The sequence below is a fragment of the Populus trichocarpa genome, chromosome 19 (genome assembly GCF_000002775.5).
Source record: "Populus trichocarpa isolate Nisqually-1 chromosome 19, P.trichocarpa_v4.1, whole genome shotgun sequence".
Lineage (NCBI taxonomy): Eukaryota > Viridiplantae > Streptophyta > Magnoliopsida > Malpighiales > Salicaceae > Populus > Populus trichocarpa.
Genome location: NC_037303.2, coordinates 11005422 through 11019107, shown reverse-complemented (window position 1 = coordinate 11019107; position 13686 = coordinate 11005422). Strand labels below are relative to the sequence as shown.

The following is a 13686-nucleotide window of genomic DNA, read 5'->3' as shown; positions in this document are numbered from 1 at the left end:
AAATTACAAAACAAAAATTTTAACCAGGTCAATATTTAAAAAATAAAATCAACAAAAATAATTTTAGAAAAAAAGAAGAAAAAATAAATGAAAAAAAAAAGAAAAAATAGGAAAGTTGAAAAAAAAAGTAATTTTGAAAAAAAAAATTTGAAAAAAAAAGAGGGAAAAGTTAGCAAAAAAGAAAAAGGAGAAAAGCACTATAAATTACTGTTGTAATCCATAGTGCTTTTTGTATGGGAAGAAACAATGATTTTTGATATTTTTATAATACTTCAATACACTTCAATTGTTCTACGAAATGACAGTGCTGCCATTTTATGCTAACATTGAAAAGTACAGTATTAAAATAAAATAAAAAAATGCTTGCAAGAAAATAAAAGCTTGTTGTCGTATTAAAATATAATTATTTAATTTCTATAATTTTAAATCTATAAATAACATAATTTTATTTTATTAATTTCATATCTTTTTTAATTTATTTTTTAATTTTTTAAAATAAAAATAAAATTTTTAAGTACATAGGATGCAAAAACACAAAATTGAGAAAAGAAGGTATATTTTGTTAGCGAACGACTTAATTAACCTTTGTCAAATCTAGTAAAAAATCATTAGTTTTGCTAAACTAGGAAGACTAAATTTTAACTATAGTAACAACAACACTCTCAAAGATATGCACTTGCACTCTTATGTACTTCCAAAGATAAGCTATGGTTTGCTCTCCATTTCATCCATTAAAGTTTGAATTTTGTCAAATTTTGCGAAAGGGAAAGAAGAATACATTAATCTTAGATTGGTACATGAAATGAAAAAAATAACCCAATTCTCATCTTAAAAGTTTCTTGGACTCGACAGCAATTCACCCCTCTGTATCCTCGTCAAAATAATTATTAAATTATTTCTACCGTAATACCCAAGTGTCATTCATATTAATTATGCCTTCTCTTTTTTCTTGAGGGAAAAACATAGCCAATTTCATCCCATCTCATGCTTGGAACCCTGGTCTCTTGGCTTGGAACACTGCTTCCAATTCATATCGATCAAGAGGACACCTGCCATGGTCACAGCATCTTTATCTTCGGCATCCAGTAGATGGACTCCACACTCTTGTACTTGACAAACATCTAATGGTAAGAGATTACCGTTCATATCTTCTAGTTGGAATTCAACTGCGATCTCACTATATTCACTAAACATATCCTTTTCTTTGGCAACCAAACAGGGATCAAATCCCACGAGTACGTGATCTGAGTCGATGCGCCTCTCATCAATCTCCTCATGGAGATAGCAATAGAGATCATGGCTATCACCGTGCTCATTGCGGAAGTGATATGTGCATTTAACTTGCAAACTATGTTTGAAAGAATGAAATGCAATGATAGCGCAAAGAGAGAAACCCAAGAACTCGCTATTAGCCCAATGTGAAGATAGCTGGCATGTTACTGTTGATCCCCAACTTTGATGGCTAAACCACTCCGGAGTTACATCTCCATGGTAGCGGAAACTAGATACCCTTTTTGAAACATCGGGCTCTTCCTGTTAACACAATTTAAATAGCATCTTTTTAAAATGAGACATGACAAATAGAGAAGAAAAGAAACATACGGTATAACTCTCCGGAATAAAGTTGAAAATCCAATAAGAACCTCACCAAGAATTCGTAGGTCCTACACATGACAGAATAATCCTCCCAACTCATGCCTTGGAACCTTGCTCTCTTGCCTTGCAAGCTTGCTCTCTTGCATTGGAACATTGCTTCCAATGGATCATGATAATAGTCGATGCAATGTATCTCATCTTCATACAGTAGGCGGACCCCACATTTATGTACTTGACAAAGATCCAATGGTAAGAGATTGCCATTTATATCTTCCAGTTGGAATTCAACTGAGACCTCACTGTATTCACTAAACATATAATCTTCTTTAGCAACCAGGCAGGGATCAAATCCCACGAGTATGTGTTCTGAGTCAATGCGCTTCTCATCATACCAACCATGGAGATAGCAATAGAGATCATGGCTATCACCGTGCTCATTGCTGAAGTGATATGTGCATTTAACTTGCAAACTATGGCCGAAAGAATGAAATGCAATGACAGCGCAAAGAAAGAAACCCAAGAACTTGCTATTAGCCCAATGTGAAGACAGCTGACATGTTACTGTAGATCCCCAACTTTGATGGCTAAGCCACTGCGGAGAGACACCTCCAGGGAGGAAGAAACTACATGCCCCTTCTAGAACATCGGTTAGCTGCTAACACAATTCAAATAGCATCTTTTTAAAATGAAAGGTGGCAAATAGAGAAAAAAAAAAGATGTATATCCGAGATTTGAGAAACAGACCTGATGGAGCCTTTTGGTATAAAGTCGAAATTTCTTTAATGCGTACGGCAAGATTTGATTGATCCTACACAAGCTCAAGCAATTAGTGAAAATGAATTCAAAAATGTTCCCCTTAACTACAGTTGATGAGCTTGATCCTAGATAATTCAAACTCTCGCAATTGTCTGCATCCAACTTTGATAGCCGTGGTGGAAGCTCCGGTAATGATTCAAGTCTCTTGCAATTCCTTAATCCTAGATATTGCAACTCCGAGAGTTTATTGATGCTTAAAGGAATAGTACTAAAATTGTTTCCACTTAGATCTAACACTTCCAGTGACGATAGACAACCAAGACTGTCTGGCACTACCGATATATGGCAACCATCTAGATTTAGCTTACGCAGATAATCTAAATCCACCCATCTCTCGGACAATTGCAAGTCAACAAAACATTCGATGTCATTTAGATATTTGCAGTTTCCCACTTCCAAGCAGGCAAGTCCCTTCAGATTTCCAATCGGTGAAGGCAACTTTGTTATGCGTGTCTCTTCTAGATAGAGATATCTCAAACATACCATCGGCTCCAAAACTTCTGGAAAATCCCTAAATTGGAGGCAACCTGAGAGATTAAGCCTCTCCAGTTTTCTCAACGTGCAGATGCTGCTTGGAAGAATCTCAAATTGTTTGCAGTTTCGCAGGTGCAATTCAACAAGTTCAAACAAACAATCTATTGAAGAGGGAATCTCTCGTATTGCTGTCCCATCTAAATACAGCTCCTTTATATTATTTGAAACCTTTGGAAACTCTGTGATACTTGAGCAACCGGAAAGATTTAAATAAATGAGTTTCCTTAGATCACCAATTGAAGATGGCAGTTCTTCTATTGCAGTTCCATTCAAGTACAAGTATCTTATATTCCTCGAAAAGTCAGGAAGCCTGCTGATAGAAGAGCAGCCAGAGATGTCAACAAGCAGAAGAGATGTCAACAAATACATGTTTTCTGGAAGATTCACCAGGAGTTTGCAGTTCTTCAAATTCAACGCAACAAGTCCACTGAGTTCCCCTATTGATTGGGGAAGCTCCTCAACGGCAGTCTCATTTAAATTTAAATATGTCAGTTTCCTTGCAGTCTCTGGGCACTTCTTGAGATTTGCACAGCCAGAAAGGTTCAGAGTCTCCAGACAACTTGAATTAATTCTACTGGGAAGATTGACAAGTCTTTCGCAGCCTCTCAAATCTAAATCAACAAGCCTGTCCAGATGCTGAATAGATGAAGGAACCTTAACCAAACTTGTACAGAATTGAAGATTCAATCTCTCAAGGTTTCTGGCCTTCGAAAGGTCTGGCAGGAAAGTTATGTGCTCACAATTGCTGAGGTTGACATCTTTTAAATTGACAAGATTCTGAAGCAAAATGAAATCAACAGAAAGAAATTACACGTGCATACCACAATAAATTTCAAAGAAAGAACTATGCATGCATGGAGTTATTTTAGAATACCTGGTCTCCTCTCCACAGTCGGTTAACCTTGCTACATGATAGGTTAATTTCAACAAGGTTCTGTGGACGAAAATTGCTAGGCAAAGATGTCAAAGGGTATCCATCCCAATGGAGATACCTCAACTCTTCGGAAAGAGACTCGAGGCCATGAGGAAGGTGCACTCTGCATTTAACTCCAGCTTCAGAATTATAAATTTTTAGCAGTCTAAGTTTATACATCCTTCCCAAGGCTGTAGAACTCAACTCAATTTCTCTTATTTTTGAAACATCCAAAAATATCCCTTCAACTTTTCCAGTTCCCTGAAAACCAGTGAAGGAGAAACGAAGTTTTAAGTAAGATTTTAAACTTACTAGTACAACCATATTGCATTGCATATGAAAAGGAAAACTTTTGTGTATATGAATCTCACCAGATTATTGGTCAACACTTGATATACATCTTTAGGACTCCACAATCTGCTTTGTCCTCCTAGCTCGTCAAGAGATTCTTTTCGAACAACATCATGGGCCATTTCTTGCAAAAGATCATGCATTTCAACCTTGTCATCTGAAATTTTAATGAGACACCTGTCAATGAGAACACTAAATCCAATATCTGTTTTGAAACCGCAGCCATCTAGTATCCGCTTTACAAAATCAACTCGATGCCCTCTAAAGAAACATGCAATGTCCAGAAATATACTCTTCTCTTCACTATCAAGTGCTTCATAACTTATTCTCAACACGCTATGAACTTTTTGCCGAGTTAGTTTTTCAACCTTGTTCAATGCACTTTCCCATTCTTTAGTCGTTCTGCCAAATAGAGAGGAACCTAAGACTTTAAGAGCTAATGGATTCCCTTTAGCGTAATTTATTGCCCTCACAGACAGCTCCATATAATTGTATGGGGGCTGGTTATCCTTAAATGCATGCAAACTAAAGAGATGAAGAGCTTCCCGGTGATTCAGTCCCTCAACCTCAAATATTTTGTCTGCATATTTCTTAAGGACCTGTTTATCTCTAGAAGTTAGGATAATTCTACTTCCTGGACCAAACGACTCACATCCTCCAAGTAACATTTCAATTTGATCTACATCATTCACATCATCGAAAACAATTAGAATCTTTTTACGGCAGATCCTGTCTTTAATGAAAGGGTGTCCAATACGTGGAGTGCGAATATGTAGATTTTCTTCCTCTGTTATTTTAGAGAAAAGTTCATCTCTTATACGAAATAATCCTCCATTCTTTTCTGATTCCCTCACATTTGCAAGAAAATAGTGACCTTCATATTCCCTTGCGATCTTGTTGAAAATCTCTCCAGCAATGGTTGTCTTACCAGTACCACCCATGCCCCAAATTCCTACAAAACAAAACTCCGGTAACTTTGTGCATAATGAGGCTTCGATTTGCTCCATACGTGAATCCATTCCAACCAGGCCCTTCAAATCACTTGAGGATGCATAATTCAATTTCTTCAAAATATGATGCACAATTTGTTCCACGAGACTCGACTCAGGCCTGCCAACATGGAGGCGAACAGATATGTCAAATAGTACCCCAAAGAAACACAATCTTTTCTTGAGGTTGGAACTTGTGTGACGGATTCCAATTGCCATACATTATAACACCACATACATGTGAAATCTAATCCCAATCACTTGCAAGTAATTCTTTTTCTAAATTTACAGATGCATGGAAAAACTATACTTTAAACTGCTCATTTGGTAACATTTAGAAGGCACATAACATATTATAAAGCTCAAAACATATGCTTCTGAATCCAAAAATATGATTATCAACTTTAAGAAATTTTAATTGCTATAAATAAATTTTAATTGCTATAATTCCAGAAAAAAAAGGTTGAAGACGAGAATATACAGTTACCTAGTAACCTGTGAATCCCATCCGGATATATTGGCAGCACTTGTTAAGTCAGCTCTCCACCGTGGAACCTTGTCCATCTTCTGCTTAAAATTTCTTTCAAGCTCAGCAAACGCATTCCCAAAACTCCCTGTCTGTTGGTCAACATCGGACGGGTCCACATGATAGAAAACTGGTAAAACAATCTGCCCGTATGCCTTCTTGCATTCAAGTATCTTCACTAGTTCATCCACACACCATGGAGAAGATGCATAGTTTCTTGAGAATATTATCACTGAAATTCTCGATTCTTCAATTGTTCTCAAAAGTGCACCCGTAATTTCTTCTCCCCTTTCAAGTTTGTCGTCTATGAAGGTCTTGATTTGTTTACGACACAGAGCATCACGGAGATGGCTGACAAAATTATCGCGCGTATCCTTACCTCTGAAACTAAGAAACACGTCATACTTCCATTTTTGAGCAACAGCAGATGAAGATACCATATCAGACAGTTACAAGATCGTGTCTTCCTCAATCACTAAGAATCGGAATCAATAAATGCTCTCCTTTTCTCCTAAAGACATACAAAGAGCACCCACTTCAACAGCCGAACATTCATTAAGAGAAATTGAAGTCTAAGAGTACAAGAACCCACACAACATATATTTATCAGAAAATTCCTTAAACTCTTAACGATGGATATATACTAGCTTAATTTGATATGATCTATCTTGATTTGATCACTCGTCACTTGCTACCAATGCTAGCTTGCTATTACTTTCATTGCAAGAACAGTCACTAGCTGAGCAAAAAGAATTAATATGTTCATGAAACAAACTTATGAAACTCGTATATATAATATTAAATATAGAAGACGCATGAACCAGAAAGACTTACCAACAGATCATAAGAACAGTTGACTAGTGTTTTCCTTCAGCAAACAAGACGTAGAAGAAGCTGAATATTGTTGATGATAAGAGACGATTTTTCTTGTCTATTGCCTTCTCCTACTCCTTCTAGTAATTTCTTCAGAAAATCTGAGCTCATCGTTATCTAAAAAGATGGTTTGATCAAGAAATATGTGAATATGAGAATACTTACAGGTCATAAGAACAGTTGACTTCTGCATTGCATCAGCAAACAAGACGAAGAAGAAGCTGAATATTGTTGATGATAAGAGACGATTTTTCTTGTCTATTGCCTTCTCCTACTCCTTCAACTAAATTCTTACAGACAATCTGATCTCATCGTTATCTAAATGAGAGATGGTTTGATCTAGAAACAGGAGAATGTGAGAAGACTTTGGGGTCAATACCAATTATTGATAGAGAAACAGGAGAATGTGAGAATACTTTGGGCCAATGGACTTGTCAATGGCAACGGTACCCTGTCATGGCCTATGATTTTTTTTTCCTTTTTCTTTTTTAGTGCCCAATGGATGGGCTTCCTAAAGTAATTTGTTAGGGTCTTCCAAGCCTACAAGCCCTCCAAAATCTTAACCCATTTCAACCTTTGTTTTGGGTTTTGCAAACAAAATTCCATTTTTTTAATTATTATTATTATTATTCATAAGAAATTCTCATTTTACCTATGTTTTCCATGGTATTATTGACACTTTATTTTCTTAAAGCAATTTATTGGATTAGAATTTAACATAATTTTGAAGATTTCTTTCATTTAAATAGGGACAAAAATATAGATATCATAACTAATTCTTATAAGATTTATAGGAGATATAGAAAATAAGCATTATGTTGGAAATATGTATTGAGTAGTCATTTTCTTTTAGCTTGCATTCATTCAAAAAAAAAATTATTCTTGAACTAAAAAATATTTTTTTCTTCTTTGCAAAAACAAGTTTTTTCTCTTTAATTATCATGCAATTTAATTTAATATTTTCATATTTAGATTAACGAAGTACTAATGTAAAAGACTATTTAAAATATACACCAACTTTACAAAAATATATATTTTATAATTAATGATAAAATAATGTTCATTTTAGCTAGTAATTCCACTAAATAACTTGTATAATCTAGTTTTATAATTTAATTTAATTCTTATTTTCCTAAAGAGAAAAAGTAATTGGTCCTTTAACATTGTTTTGCTTTATGATTGGTCTTGGTTATTTGTTTTTCATGCATATGCATGAGATTCTGAATGTGTCGTGAAAATGTTTAATTTCTTGGTTAATGCTTTGTTTGGAAAAGTAAAATTCAATTTTATTGATTTCAAATAATTATAACTTCAATAACCAAATTTGAAGATTAAAGAAATATTTAGTTTTTTTTTGTCAAAACTAGGGATTGATTTGTATGGTTAGGGGGAAGTTCATGTCCTGTTTTTTATTTTGATCTCTTAACTTGTTTTTTTTTTAATTTGATCCCTTCACATTAATTTTATTTGAGATTGAGATGGTAGTATGTTTTGGATGCTTTGACATAGGGATACTACAATATTAAGAAAAATTTATGGGGCTTAGTTGATACTTAGTTTTGATGAAGAAAACAAAATTCAGCTAATATAGTACTATTAAGTGTTTAGAAACTAAAATTAAAAATAAAACAAATATAAGAACTCGGCAAACATGTAGGATAAATAAGTTGTCGTGTGTGGCACACATACGAATGTGTGAGAGATACTTATCATATGTTTTTCTGCATGCACATATTAGAGAAATTATCTTCTTTTTTTTTATTTTTAGGACTTTGGGCTTCTATCATAGACTGCTAGGAGAGAAAAGATGAGCTATAGTAACTGATTCTAGAATTTCAGAGGTAAATTCATCATCTTTTCCCAATAGGGTTCAGCTAGAAGCCTCGAGCAAAACAAGTTGTACTGTTGCACCTGCAGCAAAGAGCAATGCTTCATGGGATGAGGATTGGGGACCTGTCTCGAAAGTATCTTCCATTGCACATCGGACTTTAGCAAACAACCCATCACCCACTCCATCTATTTCAACCTTTTCAATGTGTTGAAGAGTCGTCATCTTATGAGATTGTTGAGCAATGACACTGCTTGTTGATGGGTTTTGAGATGAAATAATCTCATATCCATCATAATATAAGTTCATGCCTTCAGCCAAGATTTGCCAAACCAAGCCACCACCAATTATCCCTCCAGTTCTTGCAAAGTTGTAGATGCTTGTATAGACTGTATTCAAGAAAGAATCCATCACACATGTACTGTATCTTGGATCTTTGTTTGATTTCCCAAATTCAGCAAAAACCAATGGCTTCTTCAATATGATTTTTTAGTCTGTCCAATGACTAGATATCCCACCTTTGCATGAATTCCATTTGTGCATTATCATTCTGTCCAGATACCCTGTAAATTTGATAGAACAATACCATATTAATTATCTTTGCAACATGTCTTTTTAAGCTTGGTGAATAAAACATCATGATTTATTGATTATTATTTCCTTTTGTGCTTACCATATATCAAGGTATGCATGTATTATAGCAAATTCAATATCCCTAACGAGATGATTGCTAATAAAATCTGTGCCGATTTGGTAAGCAGGATTGTATCGTTTTCTGTCAGGATTTGAGTCCCCATAAAAGCCTTCCATACCTAGTGACAACAAATGCTCAGTGTCAATAGATTTAACATTGGGTGCCAGCTCTTGAACCCATCCCTGTCAGATTTAAAGACAATCATTAATTAATAGATGATATTATAATTAACCTGATAGCTACCTGCAAAAATAATCAATTATTCATGGTTGTTGTTTCTTACATTTACATTCTTTCTAGAGTAGTCAACCTAGCAGCGAGGTTCGTACATCAATTCCCATGCCATGATGGTTGGTTCATCCATATAAGCAACTCCAGTGACCGTGTTGATCCTTGTTAACACTCTTTGTGTTGAAAAATAAAAAAAGAAAAGAAACATTATTCATCTCTAATCATAACATTACAGAAGGGAAATCTGTCATATTTGATTTGGTGCTCAAAGTATGTAACTTGACATGGTTCTTGTAATAACCCTTCACAACAGCGTTTGCATAAATAAAAATCATTATCGTTGTTTACTGGCACTCCTGCGGCTCTAACCCAATTCATGTATTGTGGTCTCTTTCCAAAGTCATGGTAATTATTGCTTAATGTCAAGAATAAGCGAATTATGTACTTTCTGGCCTAAAAAATCTCAAAATCAAGTCCCTAAGAATTACAAACAGTATTTAGCATTGCTTAGATTTTTCTTAGTTGGGAAACAAGTTAAAACACAATTTTGGAGATAGAAATATACAAGCATATACCTGAAATACATGCTCACTATAAACCCTTAGACAAATCTGCAGAGCTTGATAACCTTCATCACTAAATGCCCATGTTCGACAGACAGTAAGACCTACGGCAGCAGCCGCATGAAACACATTAGATACTTTGTACCTTTGACTTGGCTGCGCTGTAGCATTCATCATCCAATAAGAGTTGAACCCATTGAAAAGAAATGGAGAGCCATTTAGGACAAATTAGGTGTTTGTAATTTGAATGAATCCAGACATAAGAAGCCCATATTTACAAGTAACAAAAGGCTAAAAGCAATATAATAGTACCAAAAAAATGCAAAGCTTGCATCCCTAAAACTTGTCATCTTGCTTGAAATTTATGTTTTAATTTGCCTTTGGTTGATTCGAACTTGAAAGGATGGATGTGAGGAGAAGTTGGGGAGATGTGGTGTCTATTTATAGAAGTGAAGGGTGATGAGTGTCACAACCCAATTTTTGACCTATTTTAATTATTATTATTAATTTATTTACTGAAAAAAAATAATAAAAAAATTGATGATGGAAAAATAATAATAATAATGATGGAAAAACAAGTAAAATGAAATAAATGAAGAATGAATTAAAATTTGGGTTAAGGGCAAAATGATTGAAAGTTTTGGGATTTAATTAAACTTTGAAATTAATCTAATTAAGCTTGAAATTAATTTAATTAATCCAATTAAGGGTTTAATTGGAGAATTGATAAATTTTTAGACTTAATTAAGCTTGAAATTAATTTAATTCATCCAATCAAGGGTTTAATTGGAGAATTGATAAGTTTTGAGACTTAATTAAGCTTGGAATTAATTTAATTAATCCAATCAGGGACTTAATTGAAGAAATATTAAAGTTTGGGGTCAAAATTACAAAATTGAAATCCAAGGATCACATTGAAAATGGCGCGCAAATGCAGGGGGCCAATTACAGTTTGAAGTAGGGGCTTAATTACAAAACGTTTAAAACTTCAAGGGCCAAAACGCAAATAATCGTTAAACTTCAAAACGGCGCCGTCTGTGGATACGCTGTTCATCTTCTGCAACGGACGACCGCCGCTGCCATCGCTGCCATTACACCTGCAATCAATGGTTGGAAGAAACGGATTGTTCTCTGGATATAAAAAGCCAGAGAACGAAAGGTCATTGGGAAAGAAGAAAAAAGACAGAACCGGGGGGGACGAAGAGAGACAGAACCGGGAAAATTTTGGTCCCTCAACCAGCAGCAAATCCTCGTGCTTTTACCGCCATTGTCTTCGTCTTGAACGGAGAAGACTGGGCAGAGACACAAACAAGAAAGAAAAACCACGGAAGGGGGAAGGAATCACAGAACCGAGGGGCTGAGAGGGACACCGAAAAAAAACAGGGGGACAGAGGGAAACCAAACAGAGCACAAAACAAAGCAAAGAAAAAACACCGAAAGAAGAGAAAAATCAAAGAGCAACACAGCGAGGGGTATTGGTTTTCGCCATTGTTTTTGTCCCTGCAGAAAACCCAGAATCAACAACCAATTCACAGCAGGCCGGCCTCTCCATCATCTTCTTGGTTTCAAAAGTCGCTGAGGAAAACGAAGAGGAAACGCAGACAAAGTGAGCACAGAAGGAAGATAAAAGGGAAACCATAGGCGAGGATCCATCAGCACTGCAAGCGTCTTCGGTCTCCAGCAGCAGGTACGCTCGTTTCTTCATTTTTGCATTCTTTAAATTTGCAAGAACACTGCGCGAAGGCAATTTAATTGCCTTCGAACAGTGCCACGCACGCGTGCTTTGGCCCAGCCGGGTCACTGGCTTGGGCCAGTGACCGGGCCGGGCTGGGCTGGGTCTAGCCCAGTCCATGTAGGCTGACCGGGCCCAGCCCATGTGGGCTGACCAGGCCCAGCCAAAAAAATAAAAAATAAAAAAATAAAAAAAATAAAAATAAAAAAATGTGTATGGATGAATAAAAATAATGTAAATTTATTGGTTTATTCACTGACGCCAGAGTCAGGAATAAAAATACCGGTTTAAATTTATATTATTTTTATTCGTTGTATTTTATTTTATTTAGCTAGAAAAATAAAAAAAATATGTGCATGTGTAAAAATAAATTTATTTTTATTTATTTATTCACTAGGCGCTAGAGTAAGGAATAAAAAATATTGATCTAATTGTTTTTTTGTAGCTACGAATTTTTACCAACGCCAGAGTTGGAATTATTTGAGCTCGAATATTCACTGGCGCCAGAGTCAGGAATATTATAAACAAATCATCATAGCATAAACTAATAAATATTTAGCAATTTAAGACAAAATTAACAATGCAGTCTGTCATAGGCAGAACGTTTAAGGGGTGATAATATCTTCCCTTTTACGTAACCAATCCCGAGTCATAGAATCTCTGTTGACCAGTTAGGGTTCCTAGTGACCATAATACTAGGTGGCGACTCCTCAAACAAGACCTTTTCCCCTAAAAGAACAAGATGCCAGAAATCTGTTCTTTTTCCACTATCAAGAATTATTTTGTGGGCCGCCGCGATGTCGAGTGCGACAGGATGGCGACTCCACTGGGGAATTTAGGATTAAGCTTTGTCTTTTGTCTTATTATTGCTATTTTGTTTGTTGTGTTTATTTGTTTATTTTTCCTGCATTTACTGTTTTAGCATGCATCTTTGTTTGTGTTGTCATGCATCACTTTAGAAGCACACACTTTACAAACTAGGATAAGTGGGGGAGTAACGGTACCCCAATGGCTTTAGCCTGGGTAAGACTCGTGAAACCATCCAACTCTCGCTTGATTGTTTACTTGGAAGTGGTTGATATGCCAAACTGATATTACTTAGGGCCTTTATTTTCACACTACTTGTAAGCCTCATATCGACCTTTCATGGACGGTCACTGAGCATGCGAGAGACCCTTTGAAACTAGATAATGACCAACCTTTTGATGCACTCAACAATTAGGATCTTCCTATTAGGTTGTCATCCCATGAAGGGTGAGTCCGCATTTCATACGTTTTTTTTAAATTAATTGTTTTAGCATTTTTGCATAAATTGCATGATTTACATTTAGCAGGTTGAAATATAGGTTCCCCTTGAAACCCGCCTATAACACTCGTTCGAGAAAAAGACAAATGGAAAATGAAGAAAGAGCCCAGTTGGAAGCCCAACATCAAAAAGAGGTGGATAATCTTAAAGAAGAAGTTGCAAGGCTTACTAGTCAACTCGAGCAGGCCTTGAGAGATAAATCCAGAAAAGCAATACTTATAGCTCAGCCTGAAGATATGCATATAACTCATTTTGATCCACAGAATCTGGGTGCAAATAGGGTGTCAGCTGAATTTCAACAAACTATGCATTTTCAGTCAGCATACCCCTCAAGAATTTCGTCTACCATTGATTCTACCGAGAAAGAATCTCAGAAGGGCAAGATGATAAAAGAAGAGGGTTTGGAAAAATGGACTGCCCTAGAAGAGAGGATAAGGGCAGTTGAGGGAAATCATTTGTATGATCCGGTGAGAGCCGCCGAGATGTGTTTGGTGCCCAACATTGTCATTCTCAAAAATTTTAGAGTGCCAGAATTTGTCAAATATACGGGAACTTAATGCCCTATAACTCATCTTAAAGCATACTGCAACAAAATGGCCGAGGTGGTTGATGATGAGAAATTGCTAATTCATTTCTTTCAAGACAGCTTAAGTGGCGTTGCCCTCACTTGGTATATGCGATTGGATAATACCAAGGTTAAAAAATGGAAGAATTTAGTTGATGCCTTCATGAGG

The 13686-nt window shown here is 35.8% G+C and overlaps 1 protein-coding gene and 1 pseudogene across 8 annotated transcripts in view; both read right to left on the bottom strand.

Annotated features, from left to right (window-relative positions):
• LOC18108419 (disease resistance-like protein DSC1) overlaps positions 1 to 7017 on the bottom strand; it is a 110648-nt gene extending 103631 nt beyond the window's left edge. Inside the window, exons 1-8 of one of the 8 annotated variants that reach the window (XM_052449752.1) lie at positions 6764 to 6996; positions 6560 to 6678; positions 5687 to 6236; positions 4231 to 5320; positions 3821 to 4120; positions 2341 to 3723; positions 1649 to 2248; positions 685 to 1533 (exon numbers count right to left, since the gene is read on the bottom strand). In XM_052449752.1, the coding sequence (XP_052305712.1) occupies positions 973 to 1533; positions 1649 to 2248; positions 2341 to 3723; positions 3821 to 4120; positions 4231 to 5320; positions 5687 to 6165 (4413 nt within the window). In that variant the 5' untranslated portion in view covers positions 6166 to 6236; positions 6560 to 6678; positions 6764 to 6996 and the 3' untranslated portion in view covers positions 685 to 972. Of the gene's footprint in view, positions 1 to 684; positions 1534 to 1648; positions 2249 to 2340; positions 3724 to 3820; positions 4121 to 4230; positions 5321 to 5686; positions 6237 to 6559 lie in introns of those variants that run through there. The other 7 variants (XM_006371329.3, XM_052449747.1, XM_052449749.1 and 4 more) reach the window with 7 other exon arrangements.
• Positions 7018 to 8468: 1451 nt separating this feature from the next.
• LOC18108418 (mannan endo-1,4-beta-mannosidase 5-like) lies at positions 8469 to 11619 on the bottom strand (annotated as a pseudogene).
• Positions 11620 to 13686: the final 2067 nt, after the last annotated feature.